The sequence below is a fragment of the Cnephaeus nilssonii genome, assembly GCF_951640355.1.
Source record: "Cnephaeus nilssonii genome assembly, chromosome: 3".
Lineage (NCBI taxonomy): Eukaryota > Metazoa > Chordata > Mammalia > Chiroptera > Vespertilionidae > Cnephaeus > Cnephaeus nilssonii.
The window spans coordinates 79,427,033-79,449,074 of NC_137074.1; the positions used below are offsets into that span (position 1 = coordinate 79,427,033).

Below are 22,042 nucleotides of genomic sequence, written 5' to 3' on the forward strand. Positions count from 1 at the left end.
TCAAGCGGGGAGACTGTGCTCACGGCTGCACTGCTGTGGGACCTCCAGGTAAGTTATTTAACCTCTACGAGCCTCACTTTCCTCCTGCAGAAAAACGAGGGTAATCATGTTACTTGTGGCCAACTATAGCCTCTAAAGGGTAGAAAAGTGTGAGGTTTTTTTGTGAGGATTAAATGAGATAATAGATTCCAACGGGTCTGGTATGTAGTGAGTGTACATATTCTCTGGTATTAAGCTCCAATTTTTATCCCAGAGGAGCGGGATAATAAAGAAGAGGGGAGAGTTTGAGAATAACTGAAAACCAGCATAAGCATTAGATATTAATTTTTAGAAAAGTAAAAATCTAGGGTTTCAAATAGTGGGAAAACTGTCAGAGTCAGGGACGCTCCAGCCCAGAGGATCCAGCCTGAGAATACTCTGCAGGTCCAGCTGCGGCAGACCCTTGTGCCCTCTCCTGCCTCCCTTCCTTATTCCTCTCTTTAACCATTTCCCTTAATATAGAGCTGAGCTATCCTTTTCATTAGTGGACAAACTTCCTGTAGACTCCCATTGATTTAAGAAGCTGGTTTTCACTCTAACAAAAGCCTCATGAAACCTCAAGCAACCTGCTTTTTATATAGAAAGGCTACTCCTAGCGGTTTGTTTGAATTGTTTGGTTAGCTAATTTTATCCTTAGTGTAGTCTTGAGGTATCTGAGCCTCATTCAGGTGAGGCATCAGTCAGGGAGAGAGAAAAAAGTGGAATAAGAGGAAAAAGAGTAAGGGGCGCTCAAACAGGGAAAGAGAAACCCAGCCAATCAGTTCTCCAAGGACACGGCAGGCTTACCGTAAGCATTTCTGGATTCCTACCACATGCAGGTATGCAGACCCGGGAACACAGATGAGGAGCAAAAGGACAGAGCTGTGGGGACTTAGAGGGCAAAGTAGGTCCCAATCAGGGACAGAGTGAAGAGGAGCTGGGTACCAGTGGGCATCAGCTGCCTGGTGTGCCCTCAGGGACGTTTCTCGTGTCTCCCATTTCTGTGGGGGACATAAATGTAAGCCCTGGGCTGCACTCTAATTATGGTGTTGCTGTGAGTTTCTGACACCCCTCTGCTAACTACTAAAAAATTTTAAGTGAAAACTAATAAGAATACGGTGATGTGAAAAGAAGGATTGGTTAGTCTCTTTATAGACTAGTGGAGTTCTATGCTTTTAGCTGTCCTTTTGCTCGAAGAAAAGTTGCAAAAGTGACCAGTCCCCTATATTTCTTCCTTCTCTAATGAAGAAGCAGTGTTTTGCTGCCCATACCTACAATGAAACTAAATAAAACGGCTAAGGCTCTGGCAGCTTATGTTACTCCTCTCTACCCAGCCCAGGAGAAGAGATGCCCAAAGTTCAACACAGGGTCTGCAGAGACCTGAATTTCACAAAAACACCACAAAGGACATAATGGCTCTTCCATATGCCTGCTTCATTCAGCCAGATTTACAGTTTGTAAGTTGCTGCCTCTGTTCCCGTTTACTTTTAGTGCCAACATTTTATTAAATCAAACAACATAAACAATAGTCCCAAACCATCTTTGCTGTCAGCTACAGGAAACTTTGGTAGGTTTCAGCCTGAGAGAAGAACTGTTCTCCAACGACCCCCTCCCTGCCGGAGCCACAGAGGACAGTAGAAGTACTTGAGCAGGTTAGTGAACTTGATTTATTTAATTACCAGACAGGGTGCATTTTCCATAGGAAATTGCTGGGCCACATGTGAGTCTGGCACACACAGTGGATTCTTCAGTCTTTCAGTCAGGGAGGAGAGCCAGGGGCTCAGTTGAAGAGAAGGGTGAGGTTGGAGGGCTTTTTCGTTAGTACAGCAATTGCGTGTGCCCATCTATGTTGCCCAACCAGTTCATCAGGAAGAACCTGGCCCATCCATGGATTATCAAAATGAGTATTAAAAACAATTTCTCTGAAAACAAATTGCATATCACAGACACAGATTCAAAGAAAAATGGATCATCGGGACAATTCTACTTGATGTAAAACTGACCTAGGTTTTGGTTTTATTTTCAGTTCCAGTTTTCCCACTGATTCTGTGCCTGGCTTCAGAAATTATAAGATTATAGCATTGGGAGAGACTGGAGATTGATTAGTCCACGCTTCCTAATCCTTTAAGCAGCGGTGCAATTGTTTAAGTCCTATACTTTATCAGTTCTGTTCACAGAACTAAAAATAATCATAGTGGTCTTTGTAAACAAAGTGGTTGGCTCCAGAAAGGAGAGGTTCTTCGTAATATTTTCCTGTTTGTTCAATACGAGTCACACATTGAGGTTCAATAAGAGGCACACAGTGAGGTTTCATGGGGAAAAAGAAGGGGGAAATAAATCTTAAGAGTATGGGCTAGCTAGGTCATTGACAAGGCTGGGGCTGCCTCCACGTGCCCCAGAATAGCTGCCCGGCTCCACTTTCTATAAACAGAAACACCTCCTGCAGGTATGGAGCTGAACCCTCCCAGCAGCAAGGAATTGCCGGATGGTCCCACACTGTGGGCTATTTTTCAGGCTCTGCAGATCTGTTTTCTCTGCTTTGTTCTAAGTGTGCTAAATGTTCTAACACTTAGCTCTCTACTCCACCCTCCTCTGTGCATAAAGATTAGCCAGTAATTATCACCTATTTTAGAGCTCAGGTTTTTTGTTTTGTTTGTTTTGTTTTAGACCGGACAAATGATGGAAAATGCTATTAAAATAAATTATTTACACATGCCTCCCAGGATTGGAATTCTTTTAGAAGTTATCTTCTTCAGCTTTTCAAATAGGGAATTTCGGAACAGCTATACTTCAAAGTTTGCCTATTTTGGGAATTCAATTTTACCATATATTTTGATTATAAAAATTTCCCAAGCATTGAAATGTGACCAAAGTCATTCTTTATAAGCTAATAAAAACCACCTGCTGGCTGCATCCTGTACATACTCCCTCTTTATTTTACGTATCTTTTATTAGCATTAATCTTGGGCCATGGTTGGGCAGTAGATACAATGGAATGAAACTACAATGTGATACAGTCTGAAAAAAGCTTCCATCAAAAAGCCAATGAACCTAAATTTGGGAACTCATAATTTTATTATTCTGGCTCCAGCCTTGCTGTCGGTAGTAACTTTGAGGACTACTTGTATTTCACCTAATACAATATGGATTTGACTTGAATGCTATTGTTACTCTTTCTTTTCTTGCCAGCCTGTCCCATTCCTTCCTATCCGCTACTGCCAAGTTATAGTCTCAAGTGCTCTATGAGGCTTTTTCTCCTGATAAATTGCAGAATTGGGTGTAAGTCTTACACTGGCATGTCCTTTTATGCTGTTTTATGATGCCTGCTTCATGGGTGTTAGTTTTGTTTCTCTAGGTATTTTTAGGCTTCTGAAACCTTAAATTCAATGAAATAATTTGACTTCAGCTTATTCTTCCTTAACTCATTAAGTTACTTCGACTAATAGGGATTTCAACAAATAGCTTTTAATATTTCAGCTCAAAACCTTTGCTCATTAAATTAGACTAATCTCTTGCATGCTTCTGTTAAGAGAGCCTGGGATGCATTCACAGGCTCTTTGGGTACTGGGATCTATTGAACACCACATAGTTTCATGTATTGTAGGCAAAACATTTTTCCTTAGAGCACCTCTACACCCACAGGCATTATATTTGCCCCCAATGGGAAAATGTTCTTTACTTCAAATTACTCATATTCCGCTTTTAAATCCTGACCCATTAGGGACTATCAACACAATCCTGGTGAAATCATATATATGAACAACAACAGTCTTCATATCCTAATGGATTTCATTCAATCTTACCAAACTCTAAAAATAACATGGAGTAAGCCACATATAGACACACTTGAATGGCTTCAAATTTATGCCTCGTAGTAAAAGTCAGCAGGGCTTCCTAAACTAAATTTAGTCCTGCTTTCCCCCAATTTGGGTTGTCTATGGATGAGAATAGGCTATAAGGGTCTTCCTTAGAAGGCCACTGATGAAGGACAAGAGACGTAAGGAAGACACATACCATGAGGGCGGGATAAAGGGGACATGGCTGTATTTCAGTTTGAGGCAAAGTACAGAAACAATGAGCACGAGCCCTACAACAGTTAGACCAGACGCTAGATGTGAATCCCAGATTGGCCCTGTGATTCCAGAATAAAATGCAACTCAGCCCAAAGGTACTTTTCTTGAACAAGATGCCAAAATGGTGTTCTTACATGACATTAACAAAATGTTCTTTTCTGGTAGATTTATTTCACCAACTGTCACTCATAAGTAGCTCAAGTATAAAAATGATTTTTCCAACTAAACGAAAGTCAAAATGAAAACGAAAATGAAAGAACAAGTCCCTCCCCAGTTACCCTCCTTCAAGTTCTCCCCATCCCTTGACCCATTTTCCTGATCTGGCATGGAAGGCTCTCCACAACCTAGCTGCCACCTCTCTCTGCTGCCACGGCTTCGGTCCACTTTTCACCTCTCACACTGGGAAAAACAGCGTATTGCTCACTGCCCACAACCATGCCACGCTTGCTTCTGCACTGACAGTGCTATTCTCTCTGACATTCCTTTCCCCTGAGTCAGTCACCTCGCTAGCTCCTTCCTACTTATCCTAAGGATCAGCCAGGTGCCACCTGCTTCAGGAAGATTTTCCCAAGTTCCCTAGACTTTGTGAAGTGCCACCCACTCCAGGTTCCCATAGCACCCTGGGCATACTTCTACCAGGGCTCTCACCACTCTGTGTAGTATCATCTGTTATTAACTGCCTACCCTCCCTGCTACCCCAACCTCCAGCTTCTCAAGAGCAGGCACCATGTTTATTGATTTGTAGTCACAACACTAAGCACACCGCTGAGATATGGTTGGTACTCAATAAATGAAAACACAAACCCTTAACAAACAAATCACATGAAAAATGTCACTAGAGCCCTGACAGGTGTTGCTAAGTGACTAGAGCATCAGCCCATGTACCGAAGGGTCTCGGCTTCAATTCCTATTCAAGGGCACATACCTGGGTTGCAGGTTTGATCTCCTGCAGGCTTGTGTGGGAGGCAATCAATGGATGTCTCTCTCACATGGATGTTTCTCTCTCCCTCCCCCCTCCCTCCCTTCCACTTTCTCTTAAAAAAAAAAGGCAATGGAAAAAATATCTTCAGATTAGGATTAAAAAGAATTATAAAAAATAAGAAACTGTCACTGGAATAACTGTTCTACTTCTGATTATAGCTAATGGTGCACTGTGAGTTCTGAGGAGAACCTGATTCAGAAAAGGAACACAATGAACATTTAGAAACTGGATGCTTTTCAATGTATTTCCTGTATATTACACAGCCCATTTTTTTTATTAAATGGAATAAAAAGCAGGAAACTGAAAAGATATTCCTTCCAAGTCCTGTAAGCCCAAGTCCACTATTATAAAGTCCAATTTAAGTGAGTTTTCTTTTTTACTTTTTCTTTAAGATATATTATAGTAAAAAAAGGCTCGGTCTCTGTTAAATCTTGTTAAGAAAACAGAACCAAGATCATCATTACTAAAATATATGCTTATTTTGGCTAACTTAAATCCTTTAAGGACATCAGCAGTTGCAAAATTTTCCATATTATAGCTCAAAATAGAAAATTTGAAAGAAAAAAATGCTTGTGGAGAAGTGTTATTTTTGCAGAATTGCACTAGAGTTTAACACACAGCAGCCATCTATAATGAAACGGATGCTTCCTGCTGACAGAGCCCAACGGGCTCTTTCGCATTGTCACAGTCCATATCCAGTTCCATCCAGTCCACTGATGACAGTGAAAGATACAGGAGGTGAAATTTATTCACAAAGTCTCCAACGCTGGAGTTTCAGCCCTTACCTATGCCGATGCTTTTCAACACTGAGGAACTTCACTGAGCAATGCAATATTCTCTCTGAAAAAATTCCTGATTATGTTCCTCTGAAAATTCTTCTGTGTTCCTTGGTGGACTATAACTCAAGATGCCAGTTGTTTTTCTTTTTTAAACTTGAAGCACAGACAATTTACCCAACAGTGTTTTGGAGTTTGAAGGGAGATTGATTTCCCACAGAGAGTAAAATTCAGTCCAGGACCATTTAGCATATTGGCTTTGTTAAGAAAAATGCTTGGCTGTATCCATTTAATAATCTCCTTGATTTTTTATTTGTTTGACATGCCTAAATTTGGTGATTCAGCCATGTAAAACAAAACATAAAAAGCCTTACTGCAGCCCAGCTGGCGTGGCTCAGTGGTTGAGCATTGACCTGTGAACCAGTAGGTCACGGTTTGATTCCCGGTCAGGGCACATGCCCGGGTTTCGGGTTCGTTCCCTAGTGTTGGGCATGCAGGAAGCAGCCGATCCATGATTCTCTCATACTTGATGTTTCTGTCTCTCTCTCCCTCTCCCTTCCTCTCTCTGAACTCAATAAAAATATATTAAAAAACAAACAAACAAACAAAAAAAACCTTACTGCATTTCTAGAAATGTCTAAGGCCTTTATATTTCTTGTAATAATAGAATGAACTTGCAAAATATTGTGTAATTTAGATTTATAAAAGAATCACAAAACTACATAGCAATATAAACAACCTGGTGTCAATGTGTAATGAGGGATATCAAGAAAAGTTGCTTATTATAGAATGATGCTAATATTATTTATATCTTTTTTCAAAAATCTTTTCTCATCTATTATTAAAAAAAAAAACCCGAAAGGAAAGGATTGCTATATCTGGGACTCATTTCTAGTTACCATAAGCATTAACTATTACACACTTCCCCCTGCATCTACCTCACGGCTTTTATTTGCTTGCCCTCCCCTTTCCAGCATGCCAGCTAAGTTCTTCTTACTTCAAATGTAGTTCACCTCAGGCACACTCCAGGTGTCACTGGTCCACAGACTTTCTTCTCTAAATTTTGGTATTTAATATCAACATCTGGTACTAATGAACTTCTATTTTTCAATGTTCCCAGCTATATGTTAGCTTACAAGACCATCTTGTTAGCTCTTGTATCCCCACCAGTAATTTTCATATTTGCAAAATATGACTTTAGAGGTATCAAGTGCTGTGAAAGCCAAAGAACAAAATGCAAATTAGACCCTCCCTGAGGATACAGAGGGATGATGACCTTTGCACTCTCAGAATTCACCTGTAATAAATAGCACAGGTGCCTTACCTTGTGTTTGGCTTTAGATTTTCTACTGTGGAGAAAGTTTGATTTGTAATTTGAATGGACTTGTTCTTCCCACTGAATGACCCATTTTCTCTGGATATAACTTCATATTCTGTAAAGCGAAAAAGCCAACAGATACTCATCTTTATTTTCTGGCTGAATTAAATGTTCTAGATGCTAATAGCATAATAAAACTAAGCAACTCAGATTGCAGTTCTGATCTGATACATTACGTGTTGACATTACACATTATGTATATATTACATGTACATCTTATACATTTCCAATTTCCAGGTTGGGATGGTCAGCAGATGACAAAGGTCCCAAAGCATTTGGGGAGTTGCTCATGGACCATTTCTGTTTTCCCTTTAGCAGAGCAGGGAAGGCCTGGCAACTGTGAAGATCAATGACACTCCTACGGTCGCTTTGGAAACTGGTACCTATGATTTTGTGAGGCAAGTCAGCCTGCCATTGGAGAGCGCTGCTGAGTGGTGTGTGTGTAGGAGCCCCGTTTCCTACTCTGTGGGGAAAAGGCCACTGACTACATGGTGCTGCTGCAAACAGCTCATCTGGGTCTCAAACCATAGCAGCAAATGACAGCTAACCAAACAATGAACTGTACTTTCCTGTCATTCATTATTCTGATTTATAGAATTACTAGAGGCCTGGTGCATGAATTCATGCACAGGTGGGGTCCTGAGGGGCGTGGAGGAGCCTGGGATGCGATCGGCCCTCTGAGTGTGTGGTGAGATGCCTTGCCAGCCCGGGATCCAGATCCATCCCACTGATGTTCGCGCTGGTTGTCGGGAGCCACCTGGCAGCAGCTTTTATATCCTTTCTTCCTTGTGGTGCCCGAGGCTGACTTCCAGGAGGCCAGCTGCATTGTTGGGATTGTGCTGGCAGCTCTGGTCCGTTGGTACCTGGCCTGTTCTCCGGAGATTGGATCTGCAGGACTACTGAGGGAGTGAGTGGTTGCCAAAGGGCTGGTGGGCTGCTGGGATGGGTTGGTCAGCTAAGCAGCACTCTGGCTGTAGGAGCGCAATGACCACCAGGGAGCAGATCCTACATTGAGCATCTGCCCCCTGGTGGTCAGTGCATGTCATAGCGACAGGTTGTTCCAGTCGTTCTGGTCATTCGGTCATAATGGTCGCTTAGGCTTTTATATATATAGATGGGATTTTTACACCTACATCTTACATAAGCTATTAAGTTTTGTACATACTGCTTATCTATGCCCCTTTGACAATTATCTTTGTATTTGTAAAAAGAAGCTATTTCTTAAAGTCTGAACAGAGAGCTGCATAAATTTCACTTAAAGGCATATTTCTATGAACTTGCAGGGCTAATGAAAATAGAATTTCAGAATCCAAAATATAATTTACAAACTTGTTAAATGGTTTTCCCTGCTCTCGGTTGGGTTTATAACACATGTGAAAAGATCATACAGAGGATTTAAAAATATCCAACAAAAAACTAAAAATCAAAACCCCACTCAAAATCAGCTCCATCAGTATGAAGAAATACACAAGTGGTGGGCGTCGGGGAAAGCGGGAAGCTGCGAAGGAGCTGGCGAGTTCCTGAGGATTCCTGTATTGGCACAGACACCGAAAGTAGGAAGCCATGAAGTAACTTAGGAGACTTATAATCACCAATTTTCATTTGGGAAGGATTTTCATGCTATATTTCAAAATTCTAAAAAGGAGCATGACTCTTATGAACAATTTCTTTGGTTGTCTTTCCAAAAGTTCAATAGTAAACTGGAAGGCAACGCCATTGTGTCTGGACACGTCAGTGCAGCTATTACAGGACCAATGGTTGGTGTTTAGTATTCCTTCCTCAGACTCTTGTTCCCAAACATTTTGGGCTTGGTTTTGTTGTTTCCCAACTCTTTTTGTTCCCAGTTCCGTTGGTTTTCTATTCTAACAGAGGGTGGAGAGAGAGGGAGAAAGGGGAAGGACCCTGAATTCAATATGCCCTTTTTATATCTTTCCTCAGCTGTGGAGGGATATTTACTAGAAACATGTACTAGTAATTAAATGGGAGTAAACATGATTTTTTAAAAATGGAAACTGTGTGGCTTGATGGGGCGAGACAGACCAAGCCACTTGCCTTGATCTTAGTCCCAATTTTCCCGTCTGTAAAATGTCAATAATGTCTCTTCATAGTGCTGCTTGTGGGATTAAATTAGGAACATATATAGCCAGTGCTTATTTGCTCAACATGTGGCACCCATTATTGTTGCTGCTTTTATTATCCTGTATTGTGTTTTGAAAATAGGGTCACAAAAGCTTGAAAGATTTCATTTGAAAAGATTGAAGTATAATTTAGTTACAAAAGAACAATTTATGCAACATTCCAATTGGTTATGCATAAAAGCTACTACCTTCAAAAAACATATTTGGTTTGGAACATTTGTCAACTATATGTTACTCTTTTTAATATTATCCCAGCCCTTCAAACTTGAAACTCTTATTGTTTATATTCTCTAATTTTCTTTTGACTCAAAATTTAAAGAATCTATCTATATAAAAGGCTAATATGCCAAGTGTCCCACTGTCTGGGTAATGACATCAAGTAGCAACACCTGGCTTCCTCTCCCTAGCGACGACTAGCCTCAGGTGGAAACATTTTACACTTTAACAAAATGTCTGTGAATCATTTTCCTATGCCTCATCTCATTTGATCCTCACAGAAGTCCTGGAGTAGGTAGATAAGAGACTCGATGGAATCCTATTTTCTTTTCATTAGCCGGAAAACGGAGATTTAGAAACTTGACCCAACTGAAAAGAAGTAAGAAATGGTGGACCTTGAAAAGACTTCAGGTTTTCTCACTGTGCAGAATATGGTTGTTTTTGTTGACATTCTGAAGCTGAAAGTAAGCAGCAGCATCACACAGAAGTAACAATGTCGACTAAATATGATCATAATAGTGATCCGGGTAGATATAATTCTCCCTGTGTAACCGAAGTTGCCACCATATTCAGAAACGAAGATGGAGGACTTCCTTTTGAAAGGGACTTGCTCATTCATTGTAAACTAGATCCCAATAATCTGAATGCCACTAAAATGAAACAAATCAGTATCCTGTTTCCTACATTAAATGCAATGTCATATCCTATTCTTTTTCCACATGGTGAAAAAGGCTGGGGAATGGATATTGCATGAAGACTCAGATACAACAGTATAATCAACAATAATACTAGATTCAACGGATGATGCCGAAAAGGAAAATTTTCTCATCGAATTTCTTAATAGTATTACTCCTTCAGGAATGCTGTGTCATAAATTAGAATTGAAAGTAGGTGCAATCACCATGCTACTGAGAAATCTTAATAATAAATGGGGTCTTTGTAATGGTACTAGATTTATTATAAAAAGACTGTGACCTAACATAGTCGAAGCTGAAGTATTAACAGGTTCTGTGGAAGAGAGGTTGTTCTGACTCCAAGAATTGATTTGTCCCTGTTTGACACTGGCCTCAGTGTTAGAATAAGTTTAATCAATTTATCAGTCATTGTTTTTATCAATGTTGTTGTTATATCATGTTGTTATTGTTTATTTATTAATCAATTTATATATTATTTTCATATACCTTTTACTAATTTTATTTCATCTCTGACACTTCTAGTACAAAGAAAGGGTGAATTGCAATATTAAAATATTTCTTCTAATTAATTTCCTTTCCATGTGCACAAATTTGTGCACCAGGCCACTAGTGATTTAATACTATTTTAGTCCTAAAAGTCTGTAGTTTTCAAAATGAATCTAGGAGTTACATTCATAATTAAATAGGTATTTAGAACTCTAAGAATTCTAGCTTTTTGAATGTATATTTTTGGGCTTTGTAAATATATCTTTTATTTTTAATGTTTTAGGTGATAGTAGCTTTTAATAAATCCACCAACATTATAAAAATGGAATGTTAATTTTGGAATGAATATTTGTAGACACACTGAGTATATTTCTGAAGGTAAAGACAGTCTCTTAAATTTATGCCCATATTTCTTCTTTTCAAATACAGGATTTTGTTTATAATTTCATTATCAGTAAAGACATAAGGATATCTGTAAAGAACTAACACTGAATAATTGGTCTTTTTTTCCCCTTCAAATGGTTTTATTGCCCTATTATGAAAAAATCCACTTAATAGAAAAAGTAAAGTTTGGGAACACCACTCTAGTCAATAGAGCATAAAAATAGTAATGGTGATACTATTTCTCCCTGTCCTACTGCTTTGACCACTGACAAACATTAATTTAACAGCTGCTGACTTATGCTGGGTATTCATTCTGTTTAATTTTATCCTCAGGATAAACAGATAATAATGAGTATCATTACAAATAAGGAAGCTAAAGTTCAAAGAGGCTAACTATATATCCAAGTTCCATATTTAGAACACAGCTGGTCTGGGATTTAAATGGATGTCAGCACACTCTTGGCATATCACAAAGCAACACCTTATAACCAACTTAACTTTAAGTTACCAAGGACCCCACCAGTGTGTGGCCAATTTCTTAGGTCACCTTATTTCTATATTAGTGTAGAAGGGACATGTAGAAGCAACTGAATTTGAATATATTTACTGGAGGTGAATATGTACATGTCTGTCAATTAAAAGAAAGATTATTGACAGAAGCCAAGACATGTAATAAAGAATATGTTTCACTCTCTGTTCTCTTTCTCAGTCTTTTCCTTTCATATCATTTTCAGTGATAGGAGAATTAATTTCTATAAGATCTGGACTGCTGGTTTGTTTGAAAGCAAGATTACATTTCAATTAACAATTTAAAAATAAACAGAATTGAAAAAAAATAGAACAGACCATTAGGGTATATTGTCTGTCCAACATTTAAATACAGGCCAGATGAGTAATGGTTAAATATGGAATTATTTTTATGTAGAAAATATTATAGCTAATGAGATGTGGTCCTTATCCATGAAACCTGTTATTTAAGTCCGTTATCTTATGAAGGATCTCAAACAGCCCATTAACATTTGGTAACCATGTTCCAAAAGTAATTGGTTAGAATACTCTGAGATTACAAGCTTATATGATTTTTAAAAAATGTTACATAATGAACCAGAAAGAAAACTCATTCTCTTAAAAAAAATCAGATATAATTGACATACACAAGTGAATATGTATTAGATGTATTAGGTCAGTGATTTTTGACATTTTTCATTACATGGCACGCATAATTACTAAAATTCTGCAGCACACCAAAAATATATTTTTTTGCTAATCAGACAAAAACAGGTACAATTTTGATTGATTAAAAAAAATGGTAATTACCTACTCTTAATGTGCGATGTGACCAATAAGATGAAACTCTCGTATATGACCTATGTACTTATGGTTCCAGACAGGGCCATCACACTGGATGGCTGTTGTGTTAGCTGTTGTCATTTTTTAATTTGACAATCTAAGGGAAAGGAGGTCAGTGCTCCCGACTAAACAGTCCGGTACTGCATGTTTTAAAAATTGTCGTGGCACAGTGGTTGAAAATTGCTCTATTAGATTATTAGGCCTAGTAGACTAACCACTTCCAACTTGATGTCCCACATCTTTAAGGCAAATGAAATTTTATAGGTCATTTGGTTTTGTGAGAATTAAACCTCAGACTACCACAGGAACCTCTTATTAGCACAGTATTTGGATTGAAAGTTTTGAACTTTTTAGTACATGTAGATAATCAATACTTAGAGATTGATTGATTTTTTTGATGCTGATTTAGATACTGACTTAGCACCTATGGGCACAGTCCCAAGTAAAGAAGCAGGACTAGGCAAGTCCCCAGGAGCCACGGGCAGTGATTGGTTTGCTCTCAATACAAAGGTAAGCTTTGCAGGAGAAACAAAATTTACAAAATATGGTTTTTTAAAAAGCCAGCTAAGTAAAGATAGGCTGCTTACACTGGAGTTTCTCAGACAGTTTGTCTGAGGAGATACACCTACTGTGTTCTTCTTTATTCATAGGAAACGTTTTTGGCAGAGCCTGAAATTTGCACTCCCCACCCCTCTGTGTAGGGATCTCTACTCCTCCCGACAACTTCTTAGTGGGCTCCCCCGTGGCCTGTCCACCCGCCCCAGGCACCCGAACAGGGACACAGGGACGTGGGCAGCAGGAACCTTGCATACGCAGGCTGTACTCTCAAGCTGATCTTTCCTGCTCCTCTCCAGTTTGATTATTCTGTTAATTATGGAGAATTAAATTCCCATCTAACAAGTTCAAAGAATGACTCAGGATTTTTAAAGGAAATGGGTGGGTGGATAGCAGAATAAAAATTTCAGGAGATAAGCAGAAAATTGACCAGGGATAGAATTTTTTAAAACATGTACCCTAAAATGATTGAAAAAACATTTTAGCCTCCTTGTAAGTTCTGAGTTGATCTAGAAACTGGGTTGGTGAAAGGTAAACTGATTTCAATATTATCCGCAGTCAGTGGCAACTTCTCATATGTTATCTGTAATTTTCTGGGTAATGAAAAAACTAGATATATCTCCCCATTAGGAAAGAGTTCCAAGAGGAGATGAAAGGATGCAACTTAGAGAGATCGGCTAAGGATGATGAACAGGGAGCCCACAGCCAGGACAAAGATGATCTTTCCCCATCACATGACACTTTCGGCGGGAATGTGCCACAGGGACAGCAGAACTCGGCTAGGACTCGCTGCCCCTGAGCGCGGACCCGCAGGCTATAGTTTGGCGCAGGGTTCCGCAGGCCCACTGCGGCACATTAGTAACAGTCCTATGCCAGGCTCTTACCAGTGACAGTGTCATTGAGTGGCTTTTCCCAGTCCAGGATGACAAAGGAGGGGCATCCTTCCACGGTGACCACGGTGAGGTTGGAGGGTGGGTTCTGCGGCGGGCTGGTGGCGTTCCCCTCTGCGGGCTCCTCTTTGGGGAACCGTTTGATGGAGTCGGTGATGGAGCAGGGCCTGTCATCAGGCTTCTGAATATATCGCACATGAGGCCCTAGAGAGAGAGAGGTCTCTGACAGTTAGCATTTTTTGAGTAAAGTTGGGGGAAGGTGAACTAATAAGTATAATTGCTTGAGGACATTTGGTCTCACATTAAGAGCAGCTAGATGGAAGCAGTGATGTGGACCGTTCAGAAGTGTGAAAATCCTGTCTCTAGGATACATGATACGGATGTTTGTTAATTTACTTTTCTAGATAGTTTAGTGTGTGCTAATATCCCAAAGTAATTTGTCCACCCTGAGCATGGTTTAAACCTCATAATTCATGTGGCATGGGAACGAATACTCAAAAGGGTCTTGCCTCAGTCGTGGGCAATAACAAGCCCTACATTAGACACAATTCTGGTCCCACCGAATAAAGATGAAAGCTAGACTCAGAAAGATCAAGTGGTTTCAAATAATTTGCCTACACCTAGAACAAAATTAAAAATATTTTAAGGATAAAAACATATCCAGAACCCAACAAGATGAAATTAACAGGAAGATATTTCCCATAGCGAGGAGAAAAATAAATCATTTAAAAACCAACCTAGAACTTGCTAAGTGTTAGAATCATTAGACAAAAACAATAAAGCAGTTATTACTACTACTAGAGGCCCGGTGCACAAAATTCGTGCACGGGTGGGGTCCCTAGGCCTGGCCAGAGATCAGGGCCGATCTGTGGGGTGACTGGCGGGGTGATTGGGGGCGGGGGGGCCTCCGCTGGCACCTGCCTTGGCCGGCCTGGCTCCACCCACTTACCGACCCTGCCCCCTGCTGCCGCAGGTCGCCTTCCTCTGTGGGGCGACTGGTGCGTGATGGGGAGGGGGGAAGGGAAGGAGAGGTCCCTGCTGGTACCTGCCTTGGCTGGTCTGGGGCCTGAGGGCTGGGGGAAGCTCCTGCATTGAGCATCTGCCCCCTTGTGGTCAGTGTGCATCATAGCGACTGGTAGTTCCACAGGTCGGTCTATTTGAATATTAGGTTTTTATTATCTATAATAATAAAAGCCTAATATGCTAATTAGACTGGGCGTCCTTCCAGACAACCTTCCAGATGAAGCTGGGGCTGTGAGGGAAGCCCGGCTCCTGGGTGCCAGAGAGAAGCTGGTGCCGGCAGCTGGGGGAAGGAAGGCCTACTCTTGCACGGATTTCGTGCATTGGGCCTCTAGTATAGGGTAATCCACATGGTCAAAAGTTAAGACATGAAAGATATAAAAGAGACCCATATCAATTTCACACCAAAGTAGAAATAGAAGGGAATGTTCTCAACCCAATAAAGGGCATCTATGAAAAATCTATAGGTAACATGATACCTAGTGGTGAAAGACAGAATGTTTACCCATAAGATCAGAAACAAGAAAAAGATGTCCATTCTCACTATATCTATTCAAGGTTTTTACTGAGGCTCCAGCCTGTGCATTAAGGCAAGAGAACAGCTACCCAAGATGGGAAGGAAGAAGTAAAACTTTACTCTCAGATAATATGATTCTGTATGTCAAAATCCAATGTATTTACAAAAACTTGATGAAGTGAGTTTTTGCAAGGCTGCAGGATACAAAATCACGGCACAAATATCAACTGTGTTTCTATATATTAGAAATAAAAACAAGTGCTTTTATGATTTTCTATACACTAAAAACTATAAAACAGGTTGGCCGGCATGGCTCAGTGGTTGAGCGTTGACCTATGAGCCAGAAAGTCAGGGTTCCATTCCCAGTCAGGACACACGCCCAAGTTGCAAGCTCAGTCCCCAGTGTGGGATGTGTAGGAGGCAGCTGATCGATGATTATCTCTCATTACTGATGTTTCTATCTCTCTCTCCCTCTCCCTCTCTGGAATAAATAAAAGTATATTTAAAAAAAAAATAAAACTATAAAACATTGGTGAGAGAAACTGAAGAAGACCTAAGTAATTGGTGAAATATACCATGTTCATAGGCAGGAAGACTTAATATTGTACAGCTGTCAATTTTTTCCCAATTCTAATAGAAACTTAAGCAGGCTATTTTTTAAAAAATTCTCACCAGAGGATATTTTTTCCATTGCCTTTTTTAAGAGAGAGTGGAAGAGAGGAAGGGAGATGGAGAGATAGAGAAAGGAAGAGAAAAAGAGAAATATCATTGGGAAAAGGACACATTGATTGGTTGCCTTCTACATGAGCTCTGACTAGGGCTAGGGATTTGAACCTGCAACCCATGTACATGCCCTTGACTGGGAATGGAACCCGATTAACCTTTAATGCTTGGGCCAACACTGTAACCACTGAATCACACCAGCCTGTTTCTAAAATTCAGATAGAAACACAAAGTTCCCAGAATAACCAGCACAACTTTGAAAAGTAAGAACAACATTAGAGAACTAATGCAACCTGATTGAGGCCCTTATTGTAAACCCACAGGAATCCAGACACTGTGGTATTGGTGTAAATGTAAGTAGATCACTGGAATAAAGTAGAGAATCCCAAAACAGTTATATTTATATTTGTTTTTTGACAAAGATACTATAAAATTTAATGGAGAAAGGATAGATTTTTTTTCTAACAAATGATGCCAGAAAAATTAAGTCTCCATAAGCAAGAAAATTAGCTTGTGTCACATATAAAATTTGATTCAATATGGTCATAGAACCTAAATGTAAAACTAGAAAACTTCTGGAAGTAAACAGAGGAGGTCTTTATGATCTTTGATTAGTTCATGATTTCTCAAAGACAACACCAAAAATACAATCTATAAAAAAGCAGATTTATAAACCAAGCTTCATTAAAATTAAGAGAGAAGCCACACGCTAGGAGAAAATATTGCAAAGCATGTATCAGACAAATATCTCCTACCCAGAAAATATAAAGATTCCCCAAACTCAATGCTAAAAAAATAAGCAACTCCATAAGAAAAAATGGACATTTTAAACAGACACACCAAAAAAGATATGCAGATGGAAGATAAAGACATGGGAAGATGTTGGTCATTCTTAGTCATTAGGGGTAAGTGAAATCACAATCAGATACTACTACACACCATTAAAATGGCTGACATGAAAAAGACTGACCACACCAAAGGTTGGCAAAGACCTGGGGAAACTGGAACTTCCATATGCTGCTGACAGAACAGTAAAATAATACAACTGCTGTGGCAAACTATCTGGCAGTTTCTTAAAAATTTAAACATACATGTACATATAATCTAGCCATTTCTCTTCTAGGAATTTGTCCAAAAGGAATGAAAACGTATGTCCACACAAACTTATAAATGGTCATAGCAGCTTTAATGGTAATAAAAAAAAAATAGAGACAACCCAAATGCCATGAACAGGATTAAATTATTATATATCTACTAGAGGCCTGGTGCACCAAATTCTTGCATGGGGGGGAGGGTCCCTTAGCCCGGCCTGCATCCTCTCCTAATCTGGGACCCCTCAGGGGATGTCAGGCCTAAACGGGCAGTCGGACATCCCTCTCGCAATCTGGGACACTGCATGCACCAGTGACCATACTTTTCATACAGATGAAAAGCATCTTGCTGTTGTAAGGGCAGCTACATTTTTTTGCCCTGATTATAAAAAGTAGTACATAACATGATCCTTCTGAGGCAGTAGTACCATTTCCCCCATCTTATGGGTGGAAAAACTGAAGCAGAGAGAAGTTAATTGGCTTTGTCACACAGTTATAAGTGTCAGAATCAGGGCTGACCACAAAATGTGCAAGCCAGAGTCCATGCATGTCATCGCTGCATTATCCTGTTATTTCAGTGTTAGACTAGCCTTGCCAGGTTTTAATTTTTAAATCTAAGAGACTGTTCCCAATATATAGGGTAGGGTCCTTAGGCCTGGCTGGTGATTGGGGCCATTTGTGGAGCAATCGGCTGGTGGGGTTATTGGGGGGACCCCCGCTGGCACCCTCCTTGGCTGGCTTGCCCCGCCCCCCAATCACCACCATTGGTCACCTCCCTCTGGTGGAGGGGGGGAGGGAAGGGGGGCAGATGCTCAACACAGCTCCTGTGTTGAGCGTCTGCCCCCTGGTGGTCAGTGTGCATCATAGCCACCGGTTGTTCCGCTGGTCATTCCCCCATTTGGTCAATTTGCATATTAGGGTTTTATTACATAGAATACAATATAATACTAGGCAGTAATAAAAAGAGATATTAATAAAAGCAGCAACATGGATAAATAATCATGCTGAGTGAAAGAAACCAGATTTAAAAAAGAAAGAGTTCAGACATTGATATAAAATTCCACAAAATGCATACTAACCTATAGTATAGCAGATTTGCTGTTACCTAGGGACTAGAGGTTGGGTGGGAGGAGTGAGAGGGATTATAAACTTTTGTAAGTGGTATTCATTGTCTTTATTGTGATGGTGGCTTCATGGTAATATACATATGTAAAAAGTTATCAAGTTATATACTTCAGAACAAAATATTACAAAAGGAAATACTGGGCTCTGAATCATATTACATCTCTCCTGTGTTAGATAAGATTACTGTTCAAAAATATTCTCTATATCCATGAAAGGAGTATACTTTTGCAATTCTTGATTTGAGCATTGCTATGTGACTTTCTTTGGCCAATAGATATTGGCAGGTATAACACAAGAAGGAGCTTAAAATATGAAGGTGTATTTGGATTCCCCCTCTCTTGACTTTGTATAGTCCTGAGAATGGCTTCTTTTGGGTCACTGTCCTTCATCCTAGAATGAACAGATGAGGAGAAGCCCATTCCAACCCACAAGAGGCCCAGCAGAACCACCCAACCAAGAACATCCTAGATCAACTGACCCCCATTTGTTAATATCATCCTAAAGCTGACTTGTACACATATGAGAAGTAAATCCTTATTACGGTATGCCAGTGAGATGTTGTAGTTGTTTATTACATAGCAACTTCTGACTGATACACCGACCAAACAGCCTTGTAAACATTAAGATTTGAAGCCAGACATACCTATGTATCTGAGTTTCCCAAGAGGATCAGTTTCTCTTGTTGGACTTGAGCTAAAGTCAGTTATATCACCTGAGAATGGAGTATAATAAACAATTTTGACAAAAGATAAAGCTTCACAATACAATAAAAGGTAGTAAAGACTATAAATATTTAATATGCCTCCTAGTCAATTGTTCACAACTTTGATTTTCATTTTTTTTATTATTCACATCAACTGCAATAAAAGGTCTTTAACTGTGTCCTGCTTTAGGCATTCTACAGTGTAATAAATAAAGCTTAAAGTTTACAACCAAGTAGCTAATGCTTATTAATAAAATAAGGAATATATAATTATAATGATGTGATTTAGTAAGAAGCACTGGGTAATACATATTTCTCAGGAAGACTTTCCTGAAAAATTTAGGTACTTTTCTCTATGTTTGTGAAGGGAAGGAGCATATTCTATGCCAAAGCATTAAAAATAAGTATTATGTTAAAATTAAAAAGAATCATATTGATCATAAAGTTAAGTAACAAAGATGATCCAGAGCTGAGACTCTTCCCCCGCTAATTTGAAATCCTTGAGTATTTTGTAGCTAGTCTCCAGTAGGATGTGACTGACATACTAACCAAGATCTTCTCCTGAGGCGGGAGCTGTTGGTTCCTTTTTGTCTGTCTCTGTTCTCTCTGAGGTGGGTCCAGTCGGCCTGAGTGTTGCCCTCAGGAGTGTGGAAGTTCCTAGGCCTGATGAAATGATCCCTGAAATGTAGAGCCAAAGTGGTCAGGCGTTAGAAGAGCCCAGTTTCCCATTTACTTATCCGATGCATATTTATTTGGCACTTACCATGTAGCGTGGCACTATATGCCAGGCTTGGAGAGAAAAGACCTGGTATCCTTGATCAAGAGAAACGTGGGAGCCAAATATACGGAATCATTACTGATATTGTGAAAGAAGTGGTTAAAGTCACAGAGAGGGCAAGGGGAAGGAACAGTAATATCTATGAGGAAAGGTGAAGGGTTTTGTAGAGCGGGGAGGGAGGTAAAAATGCTTCCACAGAGAATGTGACAATAAAGAAGAGACCAGTGGGTAGGTATGAAAGCTTTGAATCAGAGGTTGCAAGAAGAACCAAGTCAGGGAAGCATGTAACCATTTGGTATTTTTAATTTGAAGGGTGAGAGCCCACAGTGCTGCTGGGGGCCGTGAGAACGGAGAGTGGAGGCCAGGGAAGGCAGATCAGGGAGAGCCATGCACCACGGATCTGCACAGTAGTTTTAGGCAGCAAGGAGCCACTGAAAGACTTTCAACAGGGAAACAAACAGATCAGAGAAGAGGATGAATAGCTAGGCAGAGAGAGAAGAGAGGAGACAAAAGCAGTTGTGCAGGGAAGGGCAGGCGAGGTGAACTGCAGCAGAAGCAGTGAGGCTGGATGTAGGGAATTAGATATGAGGGATGTCAAGGAGATGGCAGAGCCTGATGGGGAGGTTAAGTGGCAGGCATGGGAGACGGCTGAAGAAGCAGCAAATGCTTTTGAAGGTAACATCTGTGATTCTGGCCTAGTAGCCAGAACAGTAATACTATAGTCCAGTGTCTCCTCCACTAAAAACACTAATAGGTCTCCCAAACCAGATCCATCCCCAGGTCTAGTCCAGTCTGGGTGTTTAGAGTAGGTTGGGGGCTAGATTGGATTTTACAGTCCTCCTGGGAAAAGGGATCATTCTCAGACAATAAAGAGTCAAGGGCACAGCGTTGACCCAAACATCATGGCCCAGCATGAAACCATGGACGAGTCCCTCAGACAGGCTGCTGGAGCAACCCCAGCAGGCTCATGCTCCTGGTCCTGGTGGGACCGGGCCACAGTGAGAGGGTGAGCAAAAACCAACAGAGGTTGCATGCAGCCTGCACTTTTACTTTGGCCAGGGGAGGGGGACTCTGAGGCCTCGGCAGCTCTGGACAAAGGGGCAAGTGGAGGATCTACACTGTAGCCTCAGACGGTGCTCGCAGGCACCCAGAACAGTTTGCTGATTCCTGAATGCAGGATGCACTTTCGGTAATCAGGCCAAAATTGTACAACTGCCCTTCCTGTGTTTGGCTCCTGCAGATAGCCATTTCCTTTGAGTGAGAGGTGGATAGTACAAGGGGGATGAGGTGGGGAACCAGAGTTAATCTCAGAAATGGAATGTGTTTGTGGTTCTTCTTCAGGTGGGTTCCCAAGCTTTCTATGGGGGACACTCAGGCATCACTTTCAGTCTGACTCATCCAATCAGACCCCATGTATAGGTATACCTGCCTTTTGAAAGACTGTGTAGATGTATAGAATTTAACATCTTTAGCTTGACTTCTAAATTATACCCCTGCCTTACAATTACTGAGGGCAACCAGATGTCCTCACTGCAGCCATGCCTCTGGGCCTTGACTCAGGAAGCTCCAAAACATGCGTGAGGAGCTGAGCCCTGCTTCAGCTCATGGGAACACGATCGAGAGGCCACTGTGCACGGGATACAGCAGAAAAGCTTCTCTATCACCGCGCCTTACCTTTGTCCCGGGAAAAGATTGACATCTATTCCCCTTCATGTAAACCCCTCACCCTTTCATCATTCATAGCTGTCCAATATTTTTATCCTGATTCCACCTAGAAAATATTTAGGAAGTAGAGATGGCGGAGAGAGGGAGGAGAGGTGGGGAACATGCTGTGATTTGCTGTCAAGTCCAGTCAAAGAGAAATGAGGTAAAGCTTTGCTCTGAACCAGGTCAATTTTCACTAATTCTTCATTACATCCATTTATCCAGTCAGCGAGAATTTATCAAATATCCTCTAGGTGCCACACACCAGATTTGGTTCTGGGAATTCAGAGAAAATGTGCCGAGGACTCTGTTCCCACAGAACTCCTGGTCTAGTAGGGGAAGACAAGTGCGTAAACAAACAGGTATAAAACTATTTGATCTTTGCTCTGACAGAGGTGTGTATCAAGGACAAGTAGAACAGAGAAGCAATGCTAAGACTA

At 40.6% G+C, this 22,042-nt stretch overlaps 1 protein-coding gene across 31 annotated transcripts in view; it reads right to left on the reverse strand.

Moving 5' to 3' along the window:
• ABI3BP (ABI family member 3 binding protein) overlaps positions 1-22,042 on the reverse strand; it is a 245,497-nt gene that overhangs the window by 18,619 nt on the left and 204,836 nt on the right. For all 31 annotated transcript variants that reach the window (XM_079766383.1, XM_079766388.1, XM_079766365.1 and 28 more), the window contains 4 exons: positions 19,670-19,798; positions 19,061-19,129; positions 13,936-14,145; positions 7,174-7,282 (listed from right to left, as the gene is read on the reverse strand). In XM_079766383.1, coding sequence (XP_079622509.1) covers positions 7,174-7,282; positions 13,936-14,145; positions 19,061-19,129; positions 19,670-19,798 — 517 coding nt within the window. The remainder of the gene's footprint in view (positions 1-7,173; positions 7,283-13,935; positions 14,146-19,060; positions 19,130-19,669; positions 19,799-22,042) is intronic.